The sequence below is a fragment of the Callithrix jacchus genome, chromosome 9 (genome assembly GCF_049354715.1).
Source record: "Callithrix jacchus isolate 240 chromosome 9, calJac240_pri, whole genome shotgun sequence".
Lineage (NCBI taxonomy): Eukaryota > Metazoa > Chordata > Mammalia > Primates > Cebidae > Callithrix > Callithrix jacchus.
This window is the reverse complement of record NC_133510.1, coordinates 98,768,837-98,795,856: the sequence shown is the minus strand read 5'-3', so window position 1 is coordinate 98,795,856 and position 27,020 is coordinate 98,768,837. Positions and strand designations below refer to the sequence as shown.

At 40.7% G+C, this 27,020-nt stretch overlaps 1 protein-coding gene and 1 pseudogene across 4 annotated transcripts in view; one reads left to right on the top strand and one right to left on the bottom strand.

The window, feature by feature from the left end:
• Positions 1-27,020, top strand: part of NTN4 (netrin 4) — a 125,571-nt gene that overhangs the window by 78,107 nt on the left and 20,444 nt on the right. For all 3 annotated transcript variants that reach the window (XM_035257342.3, XM_002752876.7, XM_009004394.5), the window contains exons 6-7: positions 21,029-21,242; positions 21,925-22,040. In XM_035257342.3, the coding sequence (XP_035113233.1) occupies positions 21,029-21,242; positions 21,925-22,040 (330 nt within the window). The remainder of the gene's footprint in view (positions 1-21,028; positions 21,243-21,924; positions 22,041-27,020) is intronic.
• LOC128928597 (phosphoglycerate mutase 1-like) overlaps positions 4,050-27,020 on the bottom strand; it is a 30,742-nt pseudogene continuing 7,771 nt past the window's right edge. The window contains exons 2-4 of the transcript XR_013522037.1: positions 24,669-24,770; positions 22,741-22,800; positions 4,050-6,586 (exon numbers count right to left, since the gene is read on the bottom strand). The product of XR_013522037.1 is annotated as a phosphoglycerate mutase 1-like (transcript). The remainder of the gene's footprint in view (positions 6,587-22,740; positions 22,801-24,668; positions 24,771-27,020) is intronic.

Sequence of the window (27,020 nt, the reverse complement as noted above, 5' to 3'; positions counted from 1 at the left end):
CCTCACAGCATCTACAGTACATTTAATAAAATACTTACTGGGCATGTTGACTCATTCAACCAATATTGATGGCATTCATCTTTGGGCTTTGTTTGCAGTCAGGTAGCTAGCTTCCTGCCAGGTAAGCCAAAGACTTACTGGTTTCATTAATATTCTAGGAGATTTATTTTCTTCCCACACTCCTGATAGGCACCATGCTACATGTGATGGATCTTATATGTACATTTTTAATTAATGGTTATAAATTCATCAGACCTGAAGAAGCAAGGCTCTGAACCAAACCTTCTAGCCAATAGATTTATTTCTTGTGAGCAATTAAATCATCCCCTTTCTTACTTCCTCTTTATTTCAACCTTAATCAGAGTCTACTGTTGGACCCAGCACAATCAACTACACATTTCCATGCCAAGAAATCACCTCTGAGGATTCCAGGGATGTTGTTTTTTTAAGACTAGTAGAGATCATTGAAACTGAATTTATTTCTACAGCTTAGAAAAGAAAATTTTTTTTAAAGGACAGTGCATTTAAGGTCTGTAAACACAAGGGAAACATTAATCACTCCAGCTGAATCTAGGGCTAGGAACAGAAATGGAGGCTCAAACTGACTGATTGCTAAGGCACAGAAAGAAAAAAGGGAATGTAATTCTCACTGTGTACTGAGGTACTTTGAGCAGTCTCATCTCTCTGTTCTAAAGAGGATAGTCTCTTTTAGAGTAACTCACTTGAAACCTCTAGTCACCTATGTGACTTTGACAACCTATAACATAGGTAGATTTTTATTTTTTTTTAATTTGTATTTATTTATTTATTTTACTTTAGGTGCATACTATATCTGGCATTTCTCCCCATGTGATCCATCCCCAACCCCCCTCTCTCTCCCCACCCCCCACTGTCTCTCCCATACCCCTGTCAATTGTCCCCAGTGTGTGATGCTCCTCTCCCTGAGTCCATGTGTTCTCATTGTTCAACACCCACCTATGAGTGAGAACATACGGTGTTTGGCGTTCTGTTCTTGTGTCAGTTTGCTGAGAATGATGGTTTCCAGATTCATCCAAGTCTCTACAAAGGACAGGAACTCATCATTTTTTATGGCTGTGTAGTATTCCATGGTATATATGTACTACATTTTGTTTGTCCAGTCTATCACTGATGGGCATTTGGGTGGGTTCCAGGTCTTTGCTATTGTACACAGGGCTGCAATGAACATATGTGTACCTGTGTCTTTAAAGTAAAATGATTTATAGTTCTTTGGGTATATACCCAGTAATGGAATTGCTGGGTCAAATGGAATTTTCTATTTGGAAATAGATTTATAGTAAAATGATTTATAGTTCTTTGGGTATATACCCAGTAATGGAATTGCTGGGTCAAATGGAATTTCTGAGAAATTGCCACGCTGTCTTCCACAATGGTTAAACGAATTTACACTCCCACCAACTGTGTAAGAGTGTTCCTATTTCTCCACATCCTCTCCAGCATCTGTTGCCTCCAGTTTTTTTAATGATCACCATTCTAACTGGTGTGAGATGGTATCTCAATGTGGTTTTGATTTGCATTTCTCTAATGACCAGTGATGATGAGCATTTGGTCATATGTTTGTCGGCCTCATATATGTCTTCTTTTGAAAAGTGTCTGTTCATATCCTTTGCCCACTTTTGAATGGGGTTGTTTGGTTTTTTTCTTGTATGTCTTAGTTCTTTGTAGATTCTGGATATTAGCCGTTTGTCATATGGGTAGATTGCAAACATTTTTTCCCATTCTGTTGGTTGCTGATTAGCTCTAATGATGGTTTCTTTTGTTGTACAGAATTTTAATTAGCTCTGAATTTTAATTAGATCCCATTTGTCTATCTTGGCTTTTATTGCCGTTGCTTTTTGGTTTTAGTCATGAAGTCCTTGCCTATGCCTATGTCCTGGATGGTTTTGCCTATGTTTTCTTCTAGTGTTTTTATGGTGTTAGATTTTATGTTTAAATCTTTAATCCATCTGGAGTTAATTTTAGTGTAAGGCGACAGGTAGGGGTCCAGTTTCTGCTTTCTGTACATTGCTAGCCATTTTTCCCAACAAAATTTATTAAGCATGGAGTCCTTTCCCCATTGCTTGTTTCTGCCAGGTTTGTCAAAGATCAGATGGTTGTAGATGTGTGGTGTTTCTTCTGGGGTCTCTATTCTGTTCCATTGTTCTATGTCTCTGTTTTGGTACTGGTACCATGCTGTTTTGATTACTGTAGCCTTGTAGTGTAGTTTGAAGTCTGGCAGTGTGATGCCTCCAACTTTGTTCTTTTTGCTTAGGATTGTCTTGGGTATGCGGGCTCTCTTGTGATTCCATATGAAGTTTAAAGTGGTTTTTTTCCAGTTCTGTGAAGAAGGTCATTGGTAGCTTGATGGGAATAGCATTGAATCTATAGATTACTTTGGGCAGTATAGCCATTTTCATGAAATAAGAGAGGACACAAACAGATGGAAAAACATTACATGCTCATGGTTAAGAAGAACATAGGTAGATTTTTCTATGGCAGGTATATTAAAAAACGTGAGGGCCCGGCACAGTGGCTCATGCCTGTAATCCCAGCACTTTGGGAGGCCGAGGTAGGCAGATCACCTGAGGTCAGGAGTTCAAGACCAGCCTGGGCAACATGGTAAAATCCTGTCTCTTCTAAAAATACAAAAATTAGCCAGCCATGGTGGCAGGTGCCTGTAATCCCAGCTACTTGGGAAGCTGAGGCAAGAGAATTGCTTGAACCCAGGAGGCAGAGGGTTGCGGTGAGCTGAGATCGTATACTGGCTTTTGTGGCAGGGTTCATGATGGGAGGGAACCCTGACCTCATTCATAGCATTTGGCAATTTCTGTGGTTGAAATATTCTCACCATAGCAGTTTCAAACTATCAGGTCATTTTTCATCAGGAAGTCAGGCTCAGACTCTGAGTCAAAAGTAGAATGGTGGGCCGGGCATGGTGGCTCAAGCCTGTAATACCAGCACTTTGGGAGGCCTAGTTGGGTGGATCACGAGGTAAAGAGATTGAGACCATCCTGGTCAACACGGTGAAACCCCATCTCTACTAAAAATACAAAAAATTAGCTGGGCATAGTGGCACGTGCCTGTAATCCCAGCTACTCAGGAGGCTGAGGCAGGAGAATTGCCTGAACCAAGGAGGCGGAGGTTGCAGTGAGCTGAGATTGCGCCATTGCACTCCAGCCTGGGTAACAACAGCCAAACTCCATCTCAAAAAAAAAAAAAAGTAGAATGGTTTGGACAAGGTCTTACCTCCACTTTCACAGCCCCAATTCTCTCACCTCAAGCTGCTCTCTCTCTCACTGGTTCCCAAACCTGGCTGTGAGTCAGAATCACTTGGGCACACTTACTGAAAATATGGAATCGTAGGGCCCTGCCCAGGATACACTGAATCAGAATCTCTAACAGGGCATCCGGACAGAAATCTACATTTCTTTAAAAAGCATCGTTGGTGATTCTGATTCAGGTTTTTGGTCTCCTGGCCAGTATTTGAAAACCACTGTGTATAGCAGTCTTGTCCCTAGCATAAGCTCTCTTAAAAAAAAAATTAATTAGCTGAGCATGATGGCATGTACTCATAGTCCCAGCAATTCAGGAGGCTGAGGCAGGAGGATCACTTGTGCCCAGGAATTTGAGACTGCAGTGAGCCATGATCATGCTACTCCACTACACAGTCTGGGTGGCACAGTGAGACCCCCCAACTAAAAAAAAAAAAAAATCCTCACTTTAGTAGAACACACTGTTTGAAACAGATGTTTCAAGAAGTACCGGTAGAACAGAATGAACTCTTTTTAGGAAACAGCCAGTTAGTTCCTTTACAATAAATTTATTGACTTTTATTCTAATACACATATTTTTAACTATTACATAGTCTTTCTCCATATTTTTTTTTTTTTTTTTGAGACAGAGTCTCAAAGAGTACAGTGGCGCGATCTTGGCTCACTGCAACCTCCACCTCCTGGGTTCAAGCAATTCTCCTGCCTCAGCCTCCCAGGTAGCTGGGACTACAGACGCACGCCACCACACCCAGCTAATTGTTTTTGTATTTTTTAGTAGAGACGGCGTTTCACCATGTTGGCCAGGATGGTCTCGATATCTTGACCTTGTGAACTGTCCACCTCGGCCTCCCAAAGTGCTGGGATTACAGGCTCGAGCCACGGTGCCTGGCCCCTTTCTCCATATTAAAAGAAAAATCAGAAAATGGAAAAGAAAGCAGAATTCATTCCCTGTAAAAGTAAACAATCTCTGGAAAGACTGACATGCCCTTCCTCCCTCCCTGGTGGGCCAAAATAAATGTAGTCAATCCCTTTTAGCATAGAAGGAATAAAAATAAACTTGGTCCCTCTGCCCTAAAACCCAAACCAAGTATTTACCAAGATAGTGTCTGGTGACATGGTTATCTACCCAAATAAACCAGATATCTTTGTAAAGAAAGAGTTATATCATTCAGATCTATTTATTTTTCCTTCTTCCTGGCTTAGGTGAAAACTACTCAGCTGATGGAGATGCAGGTCCTTTGGGTGGGTGACTCAGTCCCTTTCCATTCTTCACACTCTGCTCAAATAGCCCCTTTCCGTGATGCTCTCAGGAAGAGTCTCTGCATTTCTGTTTGTACTGATCTTTGTTGAACAGTTATTTCATTCTACCTCTTGCATAGTGATGCTTTCATTTCAGTCTATCTTTCAAGTACAATTTTTACACTAATTAAATCCAGAACACCTTACCGCAGTTACACATGTAAGAACACCTAAGCACCTTTCATTTGTTTATTCTCATGCCTGTGAACCAGGCCAGTGTTTCTCAAGGGTTGTTAAGGTCTCTTCGGATAGTAACTTGTGGGCTTTTTCTTTCAAATTGGCAAAGTCACATGAGTTCATTTTATACCATATAAACAACATAGACATATTGAAAGCATCTGTGAATGATTCGAGCATAGAATCAATATGAAGTAACTGTTTGTGTATAGCACACTTTAAATAGAACAGTAACTTGGCAGTAATAGTTGGGAAACTTTAATCTCAGCTTTTTTTTTTTCTTCCAAATCCAGGAAGTAAAACCAGAGGGTTAAGAAGTAAGAGAAATAGAGAAAACAGATATGTCATAATGTAATAATCATACTAAGGCAATCTTTAAAAAGATTAAATAACATATATTAAAATTCACCAAAAAAGAAGCTATGATTTTTAAATTATTATTATTTTGAGGCAGAGTCTCGCTCTATCACCCAGGTTGGAGTGCAGTGGCACTAACATGGGTCATTGCAGCCTCAGACTCCTGGGCTCAAGCAATTCTCCTACCTCAGCCTTCCGAGTAGCTGGGATTACAGGCATGCACCATCATGCCCAGCTAATTTTTTATTTTTAGTATAGATGGGGTCTTGTTATATTACCCAGACTGGTCTTGAACTCCTGAACTCAAGTGATCCTCCCACCTTGGCCTCCTAATGTGATGGGATTACAGGCTGGAGCCACTACACCCAGCCAAAACTTTACAAATTGATGAATAATAAAAATCAGTCACATTTGGAAAGATAAGTGGAAGAGGTCATGGTATTTTCTAACATGTCTTCCAAGCAGAAAGTGGAATTTAGTAATTCACTGAATAAATAAATAGTATACCACTCTACTTTTGATGAGGACATGTAATAAATAATTAGAATATATCAAAATCTTCAGAAAGTCTGGGCAAAATTAGAAGGAGCATAAAGAAGAGACTGAGTGTTTATTGAATGGCTGTCATGGACCAAACATCATGCTAGGTGATTTACAATCTTTATGTGCTAGGTAGTATATTTTCTGTTTTACAAATGAAGACACCGAGACTTAAATTGATCACAGTTGTCCCTCTTCCTCCACCTGCAGTATCCTTGAGGGGTTGGTTTCAGGATCCCCAAGGATACCAAAATTTATGGATGCTCAAGTCCCTTATATGAAATGGCTTCGTATTTTCATATAACCTATGCACATCCTTCTGTGTGCTGTAAATCATCTCTAGGTTACTTATAATACCTAATACAATGTAAATGCTATGTAAATAGTTGTTAAGGCCAGGCCTGGTGGCTCACGCCTATAATCCCAGCACTTTGGGAGGCCAAGGTGGGCGGATCACCTGAGGTCAGGTGTTTGAGACCAGCCTGACCAACATGGAGAAACCCTGTCTCGACGAAAAATACAAAATTAGCTGGACATGGTGGCGCATGCCTGTCATCCCAGGTACTCTGGAGGCTGAGGCAGAAGAATTGCTTGAACCTGGGAGGTAGAGGTTGTGGTGAGCCGAGATTATGCCATTGCTCTCCAGCCTGGGCAACAAAATCAAAACTCTGTCTCAAAAAAAAAAAAAAAAAAAATAGTTATTATACTGTAGTGTTTAGTCGTAGTATTTTGTATTACTGTATTGCTATTTTTTATTGGTTTTCTTCTCAAATATTTTTGATCCACAGTGAGTTGATTCTATGGGTGCTGAATCCACAGATGTAGAGAGATGATTGTATATAATTTGCCCATGTTCACATAGCTGGTCAGTGCCAAGGCTGGGATTTGAACTCAGGTTGGTCTGACTGCAAAGATCCAATGACCTACAAAGATCCAAAGAATTCTGTTATACACTGTGACACAGTTAATGAAAACAGAATCAAAAAGCAAAGAAATAAATAATAATACATGTATTTTAAAACCAAAAATAATTTTTAAAGAACCTAGTTAAAAAAAAAAGTAAAAGCCTTTAGTTTTATAAGCTCCTGTTTACTAATAACTAGCCATGTAGTATTTGAATCTAAAGAACCGAATTCTTCCTTTTTTATTTTTATTTTTGAACTGAATTCTTTCTAAGGAATCTTAGTACAGGAAAGATGGAAATGACTGGAGAATATTACAGATCAGCCAACAAAAACCACTGAAAAAAGAGAGATACTAATGAATAAGTGTGAAAGATGATAAATATTGTTGGATTAACCAGGAAACTTCTCAGGGAGACTATAGCAACTTTCTAGAAATACTCAAAAGGTGTAAGGGGGAAGTAGAGGTGTGGCAATAAATAATATACTTTCCTGGAACAAAGAGTTCTAATTAGATATAATTGAGTGAAAGGAATTTCAGATTGATTAATGTGAAAGAAATTTTGCTACCAGTGAAAGGTACTTATAGGTGGAGAACATCCCCTATCAAGTTAGAATAGAGTGCTTGTTTTTTTTGAGACAGGGTTTTTGCTCTGGTTTTTGCCCAGGCTGAATGGAGTGCAGTGGCATGATCACAGCTCACTGCAGCTTTGACCTCTTGGGTTTAAATAATCCTCCCATCTCAACCTATGCGCACATGCCACCACACTTGGTTAATATATATTTTTTATTTTTTTGTGGAGAAGGGCTCTTGCTGTGTTGCCTAGGCTGGTCTTATACTCCCTGGGTTCAAGTGATCCTCCTGCCTCAGCCTCCCAAACTGCTGAGATTACAGGTGTGAGCCACCATGCCTGGAAATAATTTTTATTACCAAAAATAAATAATAAAGCTGGACTGACTGAAGCATTAACTATAGGATCTAGTCTTGCTCTGGGAAGATGTAGAATAATCTGCTTTGTTGTGACCATTTGAGTTTACCATAGATTTGTCGGGGTGGTTTTCTGCTTCTAGTATCCCATATCCAGTATTGCAATCCTGTGGTGTTAAGATACTATTAATAGAAACCTGTAAAGAGTAGTATGAACCTTCTAGAAGTTCATCAAAACATAAAATCATTTCATGGTTGTTGCTTATTAAGAGGCACATTCATTTACTGATGCAACAAAGAAGAGCGAGTTGCTAAATGGGTCAGGCATGGTCCTAGGTTTGAGAGACACAGCGATGTTGATGTGGTTCCTACCTTCTAGCCCTTAACAGCATACTATAGTGATAGCAGTGAGGTGAAAAAGCACAAGATTATTGGAAGCCAAGATTGTCAATTATTAAGAAATATATATATATATATATATATATATTTTTTTTTTTTTTTTGAGACGGAGTTTCGCTCTCGTTACCCAGGCTGGAGTGCAATGGCGCGATCTCGGCTCACTGCAACCTTCGCCTCCTGGGTTCAGGCAATTCTCCTGCCTCAGCCTTCCAAGTAGCTGGGATTACAGGCACGCGCCACCATGCCCAGCTCATTTTTTGTATCTTTAGTAGAGACGGGGTTTCACCATTTTGGCCAGGATAGTCTCGATCTCTTGACCTTGTGATCCACCCGCCTTGGCCTCCCAAAGTGCTGGGATTACAGGCTTGAGCCACCGCGCCCAGCCAAGAAATATTTTTTAAATGACACAAATCATTCCATTTAAAAAACTCAACCTAGATTTATTCATTGCCTCCCCTGTGGCAGGCCTATTCTAGTCACTTTCTATACAACAAAATAGTCTCTATCCCCATGGAAATAGACTCTAAATAAATTTACCCAAGTAAATAGGTAATTGAAAGCTATAATATGTATTATGAAGAAGAAAGTGAGCATGACAGATTATGGCAGGGATGAATTGCATTAGTTCAAAGGCAAGATCAAAGATAGACACAATCAATAGGGTTTGTTTCTTCGAAGGAAAAAGGAGTTAGGGATAACTCCAATTCCTGACTAGGTGCCTGCATGGATTTGGAATACAGAAAGGTGAACAGGTGGAAGGAAAGGATAAAAGAAAGGAAAAGAGAAGAGAGGAGAGGAAAGGGGGACGGAGGGAATGGTGTACCCAAGTTTTTCCATGATAAAATTTGTCTGTATATGCAAAAGTGCTTTCTTCAGTTTTAATTGAAGTAGGAAACCAAAAATATAATAGGGAGGCTGAGGCAGGAGAATCACTTGAACCCAAGAGGTGGAGGTTGCAGTGAGCCCAGATCATGCCACTGCACTCTAGCCTGGGCGACAGAACAAGACTTTGTTTAGAAAAATAAAGACAATGACTTTTGTATTTATTTGCATTATTCATTTAAATGTGTATAGAAGACAGGAAACATACTTAAATACTGTACATTTTTTTAAAGCTTTAGAGGCAGAGCTCATGCATCTACCCCTATTTTGAGTAGGATGTACAAAAACTCAGGAGACATTGAGCTTCAGTAAACGAAAGGCAAATCTTAATTCAGATTGTTTTCTTATTAGACTGATTCAAGCATATTTTTTTTTTTTTGAGACATTCTTGCTCTGTCGCCCAGGCTACCATGCAGTGGCATCATCTCGGCTTACTACGACCTCCGCCTCCCTGGTTCAAACGCTTCTTCTGCCTCATCCTCCCAAGGAGCTGGGATTACAGGTTTGCACTACCATGCCCAGCTAATTTTTGTATTTTGAGTACAGATGGGTTTCGCCATGATGACCAGACTGGTCTTGAACTCCTGATCTCAAGCGATCTGCCCGCCTTGGCCTCCCAAAGTGCTGGGATTATAGGTGTGAGCCATCACACCCGGCCATAATTTTATTTTAAATTAAATATACCTTGAATATTGTAGAACTAGCTACCATTGAACATAATGTATATAATGTACAAGGATCAATAGAAAAATGTTCCCTAGGATAGTAAAGGGGTCCCATATGGCCTTTCACAGAGTAAAGCACATTTACAACTTTTTCTTACATTTTTTTATAGCTTTTCATCCACTAGCAAAAATAGTTGATAGCAGAAGGAAAGAAGAAAACAGTACCAAAAAGAAAAAAAAAGATATCATTTTATCTACTGTTTAATTTCACACTTTATTTATAATGGTTCAAATTGTGTCCTTTCTACTTAAAGCCATGTCTCAAAATCATCTCCCTTAAGTCTCCCTTGGTCGAAGAATTCAGCAGGCAGCTGGGCAGCTTTGGGAATGACTTCGCTATTAAAAATCGCCCTCGGAAATTCTGTAGGGCCTTGGCCTTTTCAGGAGAAAACAATGCTGGGAGCCTGGAGACGCTGCCGAGGGTGTGGCCGCTGGGTCGAGGTGAACGATCTTGACAAGCAGCTTCTTTCCCAGCTAAAGGCCTTGAACTTTGAGTTCTGTTTTTAGAAAAGCTAAATCAAGAGCAAATACTTTTAGGGCACTTTCTCTCAGTATAGCTTTTACTAATAAAATTACAAAAGTTAGAGCCATCAGGTAATATTAAAGGAGGCCAGTTTCTTTTTTTTTTTTAGGAGGCCAGTTTCAACGGGGTAAGATGCTGAGCTCCCCTGATGGTTTCAACAGCGAGCTTGAGATCACAGATTGCTCTCTGAGCGGAAGACAGGCAGATTCCTAGAGTTCTAGTGGAAGGTGGGAATAAAAATGAACCTGCAGCAATTACTTCCTTTGACTCCATCAAAGGCTATAGCAATCCCTTCAGAATAAAGGGAGCCATAATGGTTCCATTATGTTCCTGTTTTGTGCTTGAGCTTATATACTTTTTATATTCGTGCAGGTTGACAGCTGTGACTCTTGTCCTGTATGACATTTCAGGGTACCTCCCTATAAGCAGCTGGACCATAGATCACAGATCCACAAAATGAGAGCTACAGGTTATTATTATTATTATTATTATTATTATTATTTTGAGACAGGGTCTCGCTCTGTCACCCAGGCTGGAGTGCAGTGGCAGGATCTCGGCTCACTGCAGCCTCTGCCTCCCAGGTTCAAGCGATTCTCCTGCCTCAGCCTCCTGAGTATTTAGGATTACAGTCATACACCACCATGCCCAGCTAATTTTTGTATTTTTAGTAGAATCAGACTTTGACCATGTTGCCCAGGCTGGTCTCGAACTCCTGGCCTTAAGTGATCTGCCTGCCTCACCCTCTCAAAGTGTTGGGATTACAGGGATGGGTCACTGCACCTGGCCAATAGGTTAAATTTGTTTATCCAGGGAAAGGAATGTATAATGGGAGAGTAACTTAATTCCATAGAACTTACAGTAGTCAGGAAAAGCAGTGTTCCTCTCTGATACCAAGACAAGGAGGCTATATTGAAAGCCAGTTAGATCATTAGTTTCCTTTAAAAAAAAAAAAAAAGCCATATCTACAATGAGGCAGTTCATTGCTCTCTCCTATGTTCACATGTACCCTAAACTACCTCGGGTATAATGCTTACTGCCCTATCTTTATCTATACATCTCTCTTTTCTCAAGAGATACGACTTTTTGTAGTCATCTTTGTATCTTTGGCCTCTATCATAGTTCATGTTAACCCTAAAGTTCAGTAACCCTTTGGTAAAGTTGCAATGAACAAGTGGTGGGCATTTTTAAATGAATGTGATTCATCTAGATAGTATTTGTTATTTCTTTTAGCATTTGGTGCCACTAGATGCCTGATTCATTGCTAAATATTTACATAGACTATGTCATTTAATCCTCACAAAACATCCCTGTGGCTTCCTTCATTAATGAGAAAACTGATAGCTGAAGAAGTTGATTTCACAAAGTCTTATAAATAATAAGCCTCTTCACTGGAATCTAGTTCTGGTTAGAGTCTAGTCATCAGGTCTGCTTCCCAAGCTTGTGCTCTTACCAACTTTATTATATTGCCTCTATTTTATTTTCTGTCTTCTAAGAAATTTTACAGCAAATTTCCAAACAATTGTATTTACTGTCAGCCTTTGTGATTGATACAAATATTAGTTTTAGAGGCTTATGCATGCACAAGATATTTGAAATGTGTCCATCCATTGTTTCATTGACAGGAGTGTTTCCTGCTAGAAAGTCCTACACAGCAGCATTGTGTCCTCTTCCATAGATGCCTCAGGGGCCCTGCTTCACTTTTAGATGTATTGCTGCAAACATATAACTGTAGATAAAATTTATATCACATTCAGCAGTTATCTAAATTCATTACTTGAAGGGAATCTGTTGTGAAATCTTTTGTAAAGTACTCATTTCCTCTACCTCACCTGTTTCAAAAGTTTTGTGTTGTTACCATAGATTTTCTTTAGTAGGACACTTGGGTAAAGAAGGTACCAGCCAGGCACAGTAGCTCACACCTATAATCGCAGCACTTTGGGAGGCTGAGGTGGGTGGATCGCCTGAGGTCAGGAGTTCAAGACCAGCCTGGCCAACATAGTGAAACCCCATCTCTGCAAAAAAATACAAAAATTAGCTGGGTGTGGTGGTGGCAGGCACCCACAATGCCTGCTACTGAGGAGGCTGAGACAGGAAAATCACTTGAACCCAGGAGGTGAAGGTTGCAATGAGCCAAGATTGTGCCATTGTACTCCAACCTGGGTGACAAGAGTGAAACTTCATCTGGAAAAAAGAAGAAAAAAAAGGTACTCTTCAAAGTCAGCCTCATGCTTTATTAATGAACTCTTGTGAAAATGTCTGGAAATTAAATTGATACTTTTAATAATTTTGTTTTGTCACCATGGTTGTGGGCGAGGGCAGGTTAGGGCAGATGTTTTGGGTGAAAAACGATGACTCCAGTATTCAATGATTGACCACCTAGACAGGCCATACAGCTTCTAAATATACCTGGTCACCGCTCAACATAGTATTTCGGCTCTTAAGGACAGTTGACCACAGCTCTGAACACTAAAAATTATATTGAAAAGAATAATTAATGTCAGCATAATAGTATATGATGGTGGTTCATCTGTTGGGTCTAACAAGAAGAAAACTAGGTAGGGCATGGTGGCTCACACCTGTCATCCCAGAACTCTGGGAAGCCAAGACGGGTGAATCACTTGAGGTCAGGAGGTCAAGACCAGCCTGGCCAACATGGCAAAACCCCGTCTCTACTAAAAATACCACAAGTAGTCAGGCATGGTGGCGCATGCCTGTAATCCCAGCTATTCGGGAAGCTGAGGCACAAGAATAGCTTGAACCCAGAGGTGGAGGTTGGGGTGAGCCAAGATTACGCCACTGCACACTCCAGCCTGAGATACAGAGCAAGACTCTGTCTCAAAAAGAAAAGACAAAGCTGAAGTCAAGAATTTTTATCACTCTGGGCTATAATTTTGATATTTACTGTGAAAAAGTAAGTTCTTGGGTCGCATTTTAGAACCAACAATTAGTAAGGAATATATGTTGGGGAATCAGAACTGAACCAGAACCTGAAGAGATACTTGATCCTTCCAGACAAGAAGAGAAGAAAATATGTTTGCATTTTGGAAGAAAATAAGAAACGTAGATTGTATGTGTCAGATATGGGCTACCATCAAGCTTCAGGAGACAGGTATGCAAGGCAGACCTCGGAGTGAGTCTTGCAAGTTTGCCATGAAAGATGTCAGGGCCTTCTGCCTGGAGCTAGTTCTGCATAGTTTCCAAATGGTATCTTTATCTTGTAATTGTGTGAACAGTCACTGGCAGAAATCTACTAGCGCGTACGACAGAAACACATTCTTCTCTGGCTATTCCTGAAATGTGTGTAGCTTTTAAAATATATGGTAGAAGGGAAAGATCAACTCCTGGAAATGCTTGAATTTTCAATCAGAGGAAAAGATAGAAGTGGTGGAATACCATATATTACCATAGAACGGAGTCTAATAATATCTTTCTTCTGGGTAAATCTCTCCTTTCTGCTTTAAGAACCAAATTAACTTGAGTGATACAGTAACTATAGGTTTTGTCATCTCAAAATTATGTAATTTTCGTACTAGATTATGGGATTTCTTTTCTTCGTGGAGATGGAGTCTGGCTCTGTCGCCCAGGCCAGAGTGCAGTGGTGCAATCTCAGCTCACTGCAGTCTCTGCCTCCTGGGTTCAAGCAATTCTCCTACCTCAGCCTCCCAAGGTGCTGGGACTACAGGCGTACAATGCCATGCCCATCCAATTTTTTGTATTTTAGTAGAGATGAGATTTCACCATGTTGCCCAGGCTGGTCTTGAACTCCTGAGCTCAGGCAATCTGCCCACCTCGGCCTCCCAAAGTGCTAGGATTATAGGCATGAGCCACCACGCCTAGCCAAGTGATTTCATTTTAAGTAATGTCTATACGGTTTTGAACACAGTATTTTGATATATTCATATTGCATATTATATAATCCACATGAATTATCTCTTAATTAGAAACAAACTGTAAATCAATAGTACTTTGATACGTTAAGAGAAAATTGCCTAAAAGTTCTCATAATGAAAACCAAGTGAAGAAAAACTTAGGAAATTTAATGTAGAGGCAGAGATGACGATAACTGTGTGAATATAAAGATATTCTCCTTAGAACCTCAATGTTTTAGAGGCAAAGTCTTTACTTTCTTCTGGTATTAAGCTTTTTTGAACTCTTGGAATAATTCTTCTAAACTTGGAATCTTTTCAAGGGCCAAGACTATTTTATTCAAGTTAGATCCTCAGCAGTTTGCACAGCACTTAGCACATAGCAGGTCTTCATAAAATGTCTGTTGAGTAAGTGAATGAGTAAATAAATGCCGCCCTAAACACACAGGTAATTAGCCTTTCAAACGATGTCTCCTATGGTGGTTTCCTCCATTGCCCTTTGGAAATAGTGCTTACATCATGGCCTTTTAATTCAGTTCAAGGGCCATTTTTGAGCAGCTGTAATCTACCATTTGCTAATGTCTTACATTATCTCTGGTTTAGTCCTCAACAAAGCCTGGCAACATAGAAATGTGGGGCTCAGAAAGGTAAAATACATTTCAACTAGGAGTTAAACTCAAGTCTGCCTCCACTAAGCACTGCAGGGGATAGGTGAGTGAGGCCCATGCTCACCTTCAAAGAGCTTACAGACTGGTCTGATAGACAAAGGAAACACCCAGTTGTCTGTAATGCAAAAGAGAATGTGACCAGAGCATAAGATATGTGTGTTTAAGCACTGGAGGGTTATAAAGAAAGGGTAAATCATACTTAACTGTATTGGAATAAGGAATGACTTCTAAAAGAAGTGGACCTGTCAGCCAGGCACGATGGCTCACACCTGTAATCCCAGCACTTTGGGAGGCCAAGGCGGGTGGATCACGAGGTCAAGAGATCGAGACCATCCTGGTCAACATGGTGAAACTCTGTCTCTACTAAAAATATAAAAAATTAGCTGGGCATTGTGGCATGTGACTGTAATCCCAGCTACTCAGGAGGCTGAGGCAGGAGAATTGCCTGAACCCAGGAGGCGGAGGTTGCGGTGAGCCAAGATCTCACCATTGCACTCCAGCCTGGGTAACAAGCAAAACTCCATCTTAAAAAAAAAAAAAAAAAAAAGAAGTGGACCTGTTGGGCAAGTTGAGTGACTGCCCTGGCTTCGCATTTGGTGAGGTGGGAGGGGGTGGCAGAGGGAAGGGTGCTGAACCCCACTTTTCTTTTCTGAATATGTATGTCAAAAGTTCTGTCTTTAGCAATAAAGATACACATAGAGCTCCTACCTTGAGTGCTTGTTCTAATTAGTGCTTGTTTCCCTTCCTTCCCTATCTCAGTTTCATGAACTAGACACTTGAAAATCTTCCTCAGATGCCCTAATTCAACTGACCATCCAAAGGTTGAATTAGGGCAACTCTTAGGGATGACATTTGATATAGATTTTGAAGGACATGTAGATTTTTGAAAGACAGTTATGGGAAGAAAGATTTCACTGTTGAAATTAATAAAGGTGCAGAAACAAGAAAGATCGAGGGTGTGTCTAGAAATTGTCCCAGTTAATTAGAACAAGGGCTATATTCAAGAGAATAATGAGAGGAAGAACTGGAAAAGTAGGCTACAGCTCTAGCATGAAAGATCTTATATGTGTGGCTAAGGGGTGACCATTAGCCATACATGTGCTTCAAATGCTTCATAAACATTAGAATTATCTGTATTAACATTTGTTGGTCGAGTGAATCAATGAATGAGATTCTAATAAATGAATGAATATGAGCTTCTTCCCAAGAAGACAATTCATACCTTTTGCAGAAGAAGCAACATTTCATGTGCTATTGTAGTGGTTCTCAATGAAAGAGAGCTTATGGGGAGGTGTGTGTGAGGGAGGTTGCACAGATGTTAGAAATGTTCTGCAAACTTCACACATTCATACTGATCTGAGAACTATGGCTCTAATGGTTGTTGGTTAACGAGATGAAAGAGAGATCTACACAGGAGGCCAGTACACCATTAAGGCCTGTATTTCTCCAGCTTCTGTTCTCACAAGTCACCCATAACCTCCTGACTGACAGTGTTGCGGCCTATGGTCTGTCGTATGTGACTTGAGCATTCTGCATTATTTGACACTGTTAACTGCTAGAAACTTTCTTCTCATCCTTTGGCTTCTATTTTTTCTCTCTCTCTTCCTTTTCCTTAATAAGCTTTTTGCAAGTTATTGCTCCACCAACTGCCAGTACCTCTGGAGGTTTCCACTGTGTTCTATCCTTGGTCATCTCACTCTACCCACCATCCTGGGAAGTCTCATCTAGCCCTCCTAATTTCAGCTGCCATTGGGTAACAACTCTCAAAACTCTATTTGTGACCCCAACTTTTCTCCTAAGTATTGGAATATTTCCAGGATATATTTAAGCATCTCAAGCATAATGTGTTTGATCCTAAGCTCATTCTTTTTCCCTTCCTTCCCTATCTCCACCCTCAACATGGGTCTATCTGCCCCGACTTTCTCTAGTCCTCCCTTCTAGATCTTTGTGAATAATGTCACTAATCATTCAGTTTCATGAACTAGACACTTGAAAATCTTCCTCAACTTCTATTTGTCCCTCAACAACTCCTTCTTCCTCTTGCAGATGGTCCCCAACCCCAATCTATTCTAACTTTAAAAATAAGCTTTTCATATCCAGACTTTCCTCCCATTCTCACACCCACTGTCTCAGTCTTTTCCTTGTTGTCTCGCATTTCTTTGATTATGCTGCCACCAGCCTCTCCCCACTGTAGTCTCCAAAGTCAAAATTAAATTGTAACCATGTCATATTTCTGTTTTACAACTTTTTATGATTCATTATGCCCATAGGACAAAATTCAACCTCAGAAGCTAGGCATTCCCACAACCTGGAATCCTAACACCGTCAGACCCGACTCTGCAGCTTTTTGTTCTGCCTCATCTCCTTCAACTGCTTTCCACTCAGTGTACACTCAGGCACACGAAACCTCTCACATTCCCCAAATGGGCCACAGCCTTTCACACAGGATTCCCACCAGGTCAATTCTACAAATACTGACTGGGGGATCTACTATGTACCAGATACTGTTCTGGGGCCCCAAAAACAAAAATAAGAAGATAAAGCGCCTTCTGTCAATGAGTTCAGACAATGCCGCAATATAAAATGCGGTGGAAATGAATGGTACACCCAAAATGGCTAAGATGGTCAACTGCATGCTGTAGGCTTCTTACCACAATTTAAAATGAAAAATTTATTTTAAAAAGATGCACTGGGAAAAATGTCTAAAGACCAAGCTGGAATGAGCAATTGCCTTCCTTGCCCTCCTTTTCTTTCTTTCTTCTTTTTTTTTTTTTTTTTTGAGATGGAGTTTCACTCTGTTGCCCAGGCTAGAGTGCGGTGATGTGATCTCAGCTCGTTGCAACCTCCACCTCCCAGGTTCAAGCTATTCTCCTGCTTCAGCCTCCCTAGCAGCTGGGACCACAGGCATGTGCCATCACACCTCTACTAAAAATTTTTGTATTTTTAGTAGAGATGGGATTTCGCCATGTTGGCCAGGCTGGTCTTGAATTCCTGATCTCAAGTGATTCACCTGCCTTGGCCTCCCAAAGTGCTGGGATTTACAGGTGTGAGCCACCACGCCTGGCCCCTTGCCCTCCTTTTCCACCTGCAAACTCCTCTTTATCTTTTACGGTCTGGCTCAGATGGCTAAATGACGCCTTGTTTGTGGATCCCACCTGATTCCCTCAGTCTGTGTTGCCTTCGCCTTTCCTCTGTGTTCCCACAGCGCTTTATGTATACCTCTTACAGCACATCACATGTATGGAAGTCTTTTATTTACTTCTCTGTTTCTGCCACAAGCCTATAAGTTCCCTGAGGGCTGGTACCATTTCTCACATAAACATACTTCCTATATCTCTATAAAAATTATCAGCCAGATGTAGTGGCTCATGCTTGTAATCCCAACACTTTGGGAGGCCAAGGCAGGAGTATCGCTTGAGCCCAGGAGTTCAAGACTGCCTGAGCAACATAGTGAGACCCTGTCTCTACAAAAAAATTAAAAATTAGCCAGGTGTAGTGGCATGTAGTCCCAGCTACTTGGGAGGTTGAGGTGGGAGGATCACTTGAGCCTGGGAGCGAGGCTGCCGTGAGCCGTGATGAGCCATTGCACTTCAGCCTGGGTAACAGAGTGAAACCCTCTCTAAAGAAAACAAAAGAATTATCTATTGAATTAATTAGTTAATTAATTTACCATTGATCGTGTACCAGACTTCATGCTAACTGCTTTGCATACATAATCTCTCTTTATCCTTATCACTGCATGAGGGTAGATCCTATTTTTTTCATGTTTACAGACAAGAGAACTGAGGTGAGAGCCTGAGTATCTTGCTCAAAGTCATACAGTTAGTCAGTAATGGAGATTTGAAGCTAAACTGGTATTGAAAGGAAAAATGATCAATAGAAGAAATTTCCAAGGGGAAAAAGCAGAGAACAGGGTTGAGAATATTAGCTGAAAAGATGCAACAGGAAGAACTGGCTTCTTCAGTGAGCGACACCATGTTACACACCTTGCAGAAGTAGTTTCATTTAGAATCACGTCACCTGCATGAACTGTCTGTGAGACATAAAGAAACCAAGGTTCAGGAAAGTCGTATTTCTCACCTGAGATCACAGAGGCTGCTGGAGGAAGAGCCGTCAACCGGGGTTTCTCCTGGCATCTTACTTGGTTCTCAGGGAAAAGTGGGAGCATGAAAAAGATTTTGAAGTGGAGAAAAGATTATCCAGAGGACCCTACCAGTGAATTAGAATCAGACTAAGTGGGTAGGTTGAGAAGCTAGGGAATTTCTGAGACAGCCACTGTGAGAAATATATAGGTGTGTGTGTGTGTATATGTAGATAGATAGATAGATAGATAGATAGATAGATAGATAGATAGAAAGATAATTTTTTTTTGAGATGAAGTTTTGCTCTTGTTGCCCAGACTGGAGTTCAGTGGCATGATCTCAGCTCATTGAACCTCCACCTCCCAAGTTCAAGTGATTCTCCTGCCTCAGCCCCCTGAGTAGCTGGGATTACAGGCATGAGCCACCATACCCAGCTAATTTTGTATTTTTAGTAGAGATAGGGTTTCTCCATGTTGGTCAGGCTGGTCTTGAACTCCTGACCTCAGGTGATCTACCCACCTCAGCCTCCCAAAGTGCTGGGATTACAGACATGAGCCATGGCGCCCAGCCATGAAATACTGTTTTTTTTTTTTTTAAATCCAGGTAAAATTGAATAGAGTTGTCAGGCGCTGTGGATTACGCCTGTAATCCCAGCACTTTGGGAGGCTGAGGTGGGCAGATCGCTTGGGTCCAGGAGTACAAGACCAGCCTGGACATGGCAAAACCCTGTCTCTACAGAAAGTACAAAAATTATCTGGGCGTGGTGGCATGCGCTTGTAGTCCCAGCTACCTGAGAGGCTGAAGCAGGAGGATCGCTTGAGCCCAGGGAAGTTGAGGCTACAGTGAGTGGAGATTGCGCCACTGTACCCCAGCCTGGAACAAAAGAAGACCCTGTCTCAAGAAAACAAAAATACAGAGTTGATGGGCATTAGTTTGGAGATCTGACTGAAGTTAGGGTTCATGAATTCGTGATAAACCCAAAAAGCACATTTCACACATACATATATATGAAAACAAGTATGTATATATGTATGTGTACACACACACACACACACACACACACACACACACTTTGTTTAACTATTTTTGCCATCTCAAGAGCAAAGAAACTGCTGCAGGTTGTCAAACTGTGAAAATAAGCAATTCTGGGAGTATAGAGAGGGCTGAGGAGAAGGACTTTTGATTAGTATTAAGGACTTATGGCCAGGCGCCGTTTCTTATATCTGTAACCCCAGCACTTGGGAGGCCAAGGTGAGAGGATGGCTTGAGGCCAGGAGTTTGAGGCCAGCCTGGGCAACATAGCAAGACCCTGCCTCTAAAAAAAAAAAATTTTTTTTTAATCAACCAGGCATGATGGTTCCAGCCTGTAGTCCCACCTACTCAGTAGGCTAAGGCAGGAGGATCGCTTGAGCTCAGGAGGTTGAAGCTGCAGTGAGCCATGGTGATGCCACTGTACTCTGGTCTTTGTGCTAGAGTGAGACCCTCTCTCAAAAAAAAAAAAAAAAAGAAAAGAAAGCCGGGCACAGTGGCTCATGACTGTAATCTCAGCACTTTGGGAGGCCAAGGCAGGCAAATCACCTGAGGTCAGGAGTTCAAGATCGGCCTGACCAACATAGAGAAACCTCGTCTCTACTAAAAATACAAAAAATTAGCTGGGCTTGGTAGCGCACACCTGCAATCCCAGCTACTAGGGAGGCTGAGGCAGGAGAATTGCTTAAACCCGGAAGGCGGAGGTTGCAGTGAGCCGAGATCACGCCATTGCACTCCAGCCTGGTCAACAAGAGTGAAACTCTGTCTCAAAGAAAAGAAAAGTTCCTCAAAAGAGCTATCTGTTCTTATGCTCAAATTCCTCTACTCCCATTCTTCCGATTCCTCTTCTGCTGGGTTCCCCACTCCCTGTGTATTACACTGAAACTCTTCCTGTGAAGTACACCAACAGCCTTCGTGTTGTCCAGTGCAACACACCATCACATGCCCCATCTTCTTTGACCTTTCGACATCGGACACAGCTGATGCTGCCCTCCTCCTTGAAAGGTTTTTTTGGCTTCCAGAACACTATACTCTCACGACATCTTTTCCTTTCTCGTTGAATGCTTCCACTCTGTCTTCTTTGCTGGTTCATCCTCACCCCAACCAAAGGGCATTCGTATTTCATGCCTTCCATGTTAGAATAAATTATGTGTTTATTTTTGCAGCAGACATGCTTTTCTCATTATATCTTGCTTATCTTTTAGTTAGCTTTCATTCTCTGAGCATACACTCACTGGCTAAAGGAGGAGTCTCAGAAATGTGCTGTATGGTAAAGGGAGTCACAGGGGATGGTCAAGCCTAATCTTCACCCGGGTGATCTACAGTCACTCATTGGTCCTTACATGTCCTCTCTGTTGTAGCATGTTCCTGCCACCCAGTAGGATCAGCTATCCTCCCTGCCAACTCAATGACCTTCTGCGACCCCAGCAATGGTGACTGCCCTTGCAAGCCTGGGGTGGCAGGGCCACATTGTGACAGGTGCATGGTGGGATACTGGGGCTTCGGAGACTACGGCTGTCGACCATGTGATTGTGCAGGGAGCTGTGACCCTATCACTGGAGACTGCACCAGCAGGTGAGTGTGCATGGCTCTTGCTCTCAGCTGATATATTTCAGACTCTTTTGAAAATCTGTACTGATTTGGAAAATCTTACATTCTGTTAATGAAGCAAAGATATATTTGCACATCTCTTTTAAAGAATTTTTGTCAGGCCGGGCGCAGTGGCTCACACCGGTATTTACAGCACTTTGGGAGGCTGAGGAAGGTTGATCACTTGAGGTCAGGAGTTCAAGACCAGCCTGGCCAACATGATGAAACCCCATCTCAGCAAAAAATACAAAAAAAAAAAAAAGCTGGGCATGGTGGTGGGTGCCTGTAATGCCTGCAACTCAGGAGGCTGAGGCAGGAAAATCACCTGAACCCAGGAGGCAGAGGTTGCAGTGAGCCAAGGTCGTACCATTGCACTCCAGCCTGGGCAACAAGAGCAAAACTCTGTTAAAAAACAGATACAAACAAACAAAAAATATTGGTCAAATTACAAACTCAAGTAACTTGTTCTTGCAAGATTCTAGAGATCATCTAGTTCATTTTGCAAAATAAATTACTTGTCTTCACAATAGTTCCTTAAAACACTATTTCTGGAAAATGGAAGTAGGGAAGGTAGAAGATAAGGTTTCAGTCTCTATAAATAGATTCATTTCTATACAAATTCTGAAAAATTCCTTAATACGTTCTTTATCACTTTCTATTTTATTAGCAACACAGACATAGACTGGTATCATGAAGTTCCTGACTTCCGTCCCATGCACAATAAGAGCGAACCCCCCTGGGAGTGGGGGGATGAGCAGGGATTTTCTGCACTGCTACACTCAGGTGAGATGGATATAACCCGGTGTCGTATTTTCAGGTCTGATCTTGGGTAACAGTGATAAGTGACAAACAAGGGTACAGCTCTTGGATCTTAGGAGAGGAACTCTAGTTCTGGGTTTCAGGGGATAATAAAAGTAGTGACCCTTCCATAAATATGAAACTGTGTAATACAGCTAAGGGGTATTTTAACACATTTTTGTTTTATGATTATTAGAATAATGTATGTAATTAGTATAGAAAATTTGGAAAATGCAAAACATCATATTAAACAAAAAAGCACCTAAAATCTCATTATTCTACTGGTGATACTTCGTTATGCTTTTCTCTCTCTAAAACACAGTTAAGAGCCTACTGAGTGGGGTGAGTAGAATCTCAGCATTTTGGGAGGCCAAGGGAGAAGGATTGCTGAAGCCTAAGAGTTCAAGACCAACCTGGGCAACATAGCAAGACTTCTCTCTACAAAAATAAAAAGTTAGCCCAGCGTAGTGGCATACACCTATAGTCCCAGCTACTTGAGAGGCTGAGGCGGGAGGATCACTTGAGCGGTCTAAGGCTGCAGTGAGCTGTGATCATGTCATTGTACTCCAGCCTGGGTGACAGAGCAAGACCTTGTCTCAAAAAAAAAAAGTGCCTACTGAATATGTCAGATTTGGAAATGTACAAATGCATTGAAAGGAAAAATATTCTCATAAACATAGCTTACCTTAATAGGTACAAAGCAAAAGCCAGTTGTGAACTCCTTATGTTTATAGCTTTTTTACAGCTAGAAAGCAAAAGTAATTTTACAAATTAAATATAAGCCAAACAATAAAGCCTAAAAATTAAAATTAATAACATTAACTGAAAAAAATTAATTAAAAAGAAAAAAATAACATTAACTGAATATGAAAAAGGATTTTTACCAAAGCCAAAACACTGCTCATCACATAGACATAGCTCTTGGAGTTTACTCAGCATGTGTTCCTACTTCCTCCAACCCAATTTCGCTGTGACATTTTTCTGTTTCTTCTTTTGAAGAGCATGTTGTGCTAGTGGTATGAATTCTCAGTTTCTGTGTTCGCCTTGCCTCTCTTCTTTTCTTGCACAAAAGCAAATGATTGTACTTAGCACTAACTTGCTCCTTAACCCAAACTTTAATGTGGGCATGAAATCTGTGTCAGCACTTGGATATAAAATGCTCACCAAAGGGTTCAAATTAAACTCAGTAAGTTAAATACATTTTATTATGCAACATTACGAATGGTAAAAATGTGATTGCAGTGAGCACCCATGCACACCCCTTCAAAGGGTTAGCAAATCTCTCGCTTTGCCATAATTGTTTCATATTCTCACTTATGTTATAGCATGTTACAGAAGCTTTTGAAGTCCCTGATGTACGCAGCCACAAGCCCAGCTGCCTCCCTTTGTCCACAGAATAACCACGATGGTGAACTTGATGTTGATCATCCACTTTCGTGTTCTTACTATTTTATTACCTATATATTTTTTGAGTATTTCAAAATTCTATGCACTTGAAATCTTATCTACTCTTTTAAAATGTTTTTGCTGGCCAGGCTTGGTGGTGTGCGCCTGTAGTACCAGCTACTCAGGAGGCTGAAGCAGGAAGATGTCTTGAGCCCAGGAGTCTGAGGCTGTGGTGTACCGTAATGGCACGTGTAAATAGCTACTGAACTCTAGGGCAACATAGCAAGAGCCCATCTCTATAATGTAAATAAGCAAAACATTTTTTATCTGATTATATATTTTTTTGAGGTTTATCCATCTCAAAAAAATTCATATAAAAGGAGTTAGATGAATGTTCCATTTTTATTCTCTTGTTTGTTTGCTATTTTGGATCTCTCCATTTTCTAATTTTTCACCATTATAAATAATGCTACCATGAATGTTCTCTTGGATGTGACTTTGTGTACTCGAGAAGGTGTTTCACCAGGCCAGGGGCTGGCCAACCACAGCCCTCAGGCCAAGTCTGCCACCTGTTTTTCTATAGCTTATAGGCTACCTCCTCTAAGAACGTTTTTTCACAGTTTTAAATGCTTACACTTTAAATGGTTATGGAAGTACCTGTCTTTATTCTTGGCCATTTAGGTTTCCTTTTCTGTGAATCTCCTGTCTGTAATTTTCTTACTAATTTGCAGTAGTTCTTTATAAATTTATACATTCATTCAACAGATACGTATTAAGTTCCTCTGTCATGTGGCAGCACTGTAAATATGGTAAGTGAACAAAACAGATGAAATCCCTGCCTCTGTGTCTCTTACATTCTGGTGGAGGAAAACAGCTAATAATCAAATAATATATTTGGTATAATAAAAAAATAATTTAGGGACGGGGATAAGATATGTTTTGGAGGGTCATACTTTTAAATAAGGTGATCAGGTAAGCCCCATGAAAGGTGACATTTGAGGGGAAAAAAAATCTGAAGGAGGTAAGAAGAATAACTGTACAGGTGGCAGCGGAAAGAGAGTTTAGGCAGAAGATACAGCAAGTCTTTAAAGCCCTGAGGGGGATTGGCCTGCTTACTCTAGAAACAGCAAGAAGGCCAGTGTGGCTGGAGCACAATTAACTGGGAAGAGAAGAGGAAGAGGAAATATAAGGGGGCATAGAGGCCACTGTAAGGACTTTGGCTTTCACCTGGAGTCGGACGGAAGCCACTGGAGCATTTCAAGCAGAGGTGTGGCATGGAGAGTAACACGAGTCAGCACGCCTGGATGTTTGCCCTGGTCACATTCGGCGCTGTGGACGTAGGCACACAGAGTTGACTAAGCTAGGTTGAGGTTTTTCCAACCATAATGAAGCAACAGAGGGCAATAAATATTCATGAAATTTAAACTGAGTAAATAGGAATGTGAGGGTGAAATGAAGTAGGGTCCAGGATTATAGGGTTTCAAAGAACTGTTGGAGTTGGAAGCAAGCTAGAAGGATAGGATGTAGAGGTCAAATAATGGGATATTTGAAATAGAGATTGGAAGGCCAGGTGCAGTGGCTCATGTCTGTGATCCCAGCACTTTGGGAGGCCAAGGTCGGTGAATCACAAGGTCAGGAGTTCAAGACCAGCCTGGCCAACATGGTGAAACACCATCTTTACTAAAAATACAAAAAATCAGGCATGAGTGGTGGCAGGCACCTGTAATCCCAGCTACTCAGGAGGCTGAGGCAGAAGAATTGCTTGAACTCGTGAGGCAGAGGTTCATGCCCCTGCACTCCAGCCTGGGTGACATAGTGAGACTCTGTCTCAAAAAAAAAAAAAAAGAAATAGAGATTGGAAGAGTAGCAGTTATCAACAATGGCAATGGCAATGTCTACTATATGGTCCATGAGAATGAGTGGCTTTTTGACTGAGGCCATTATTTGTAATGCTATATGTGAATGGATCTGTATCTTGTCTCTCTATCATGTTTCATGAGCCAGTACCACAATATATTATTACAGTCTGAGTCTTGATATCTGATATGGCAAGTCCCTTCATTTCATTGTTCTTTCTTAAAATTAAATTAGCTATTGGTTCTTTGTCTTTCATGTGAACTTTAGATTAAGTTTATTAAATGCCACAAAAGGCTCTGTTGGGATTTTTATTGCAGTTGCACTGACTTTATAGATCATTTTGAAAAAAGTGAGAGTGTTGTAATATTGAATAGTCCCAAACATGAAGATATCTTTCTAGGGTCCTCTTTAAGGCCTTTCAATAGCATTTGTCACTTTTCTCCAAAATGGTTTTACCTGACTTTGATTAAATTTACTCCTAGATGCCTTTAGATTTTATTGCTATTGGGAAAGTTCTTTACCTGAATTTTTAAATGGTTATTAATGATCTAAAGGAGTACTATTTCTTCTTGGTGTTTTGGTTTTTTGTTTTTTTTTTGTATTTGAGCTTGTATCCAGCAACTTTGCTGAACTTGTTTACTGATTCAAGTATGTATGGATTATCTTGGATTTTCTATGGTAGACCATCATATTATTGACAAATAAGGATACTTTTGTCTCTCTTGTATAGTTCTCATGCCTCATTTTTTTTCTTCCAGTACAGTGGTTTCCCAAATTTGATGGAAATAGTTTGAAATTTTCACCACTATAAAATTTGATACTGATTTTTGATAGGTAGGCTATATCAAGTAAAGGTCATTCTCTTCTATGTCTAATTTTATTATTCAGTTTTGTATTTAGCTGAATGACTTATCTGCATCTTTTGAGAAAATCAGATGGTTTTTATCCTGTAATCTATCAATGTGGTATTTGAAAATAATTTTTTTGCAATATCAAGCTTTTTTCTTTTTTTTTTTTCTTTAAGTTCTGGGATACATGTGCAGAAAGTGCAGGTGCCATGGTGGTTTGCTGCACCTGTCAACCCCTCACCTAGGTTTTAAGCCCTGCATGCATTAGGTTTTTGTTTAATGCTCTCACTCCCCTCAACCCCCGACCCACTGATAGGCCCCAGTGTGTGTTGTTCCCCTCCCTGTGTTCTCATTGTTCAACTCCTACTTATGAGTGAGAACGTGCTGTTTGGTTTTCTGTTCCTGTGTTAGTTTGCTGAGAATGATGGCTTCCAGCTTCATCCATGTCCCTGCAAAGGACATGAACTCATTCTTTTTTATGGCTGCATAGTATTCCATGGTGTATATGTGCCACATTTTCTTCATCCAGTCTATCATTGATGGGCATTTGGGATGGCTCCAAGTCTTTGCTATTGTAAATAGTGCTGCAATAAATACATGTGTGTATATGTCTTTATAGTAGAATGATTTATAAACCTTTGGGTATATACCCAGTAATGGGATTGCCGGGTCAAATGGTATTTCTGGTTCTAGATCTTTGAGGAATCGCCACACTGTCTTCCACAATGGCTGAACTAATTTACATTCCCACCAACAGTGTAAAAGTGTTCCTATTTCTCCACAGCCATTCCAGTATCTGTGTCATAATGGCAATTATTATCAAGCTATTCTTTTAGTCCTAGGATAAGTTCTATTTGCTGTGATTATTTTCATT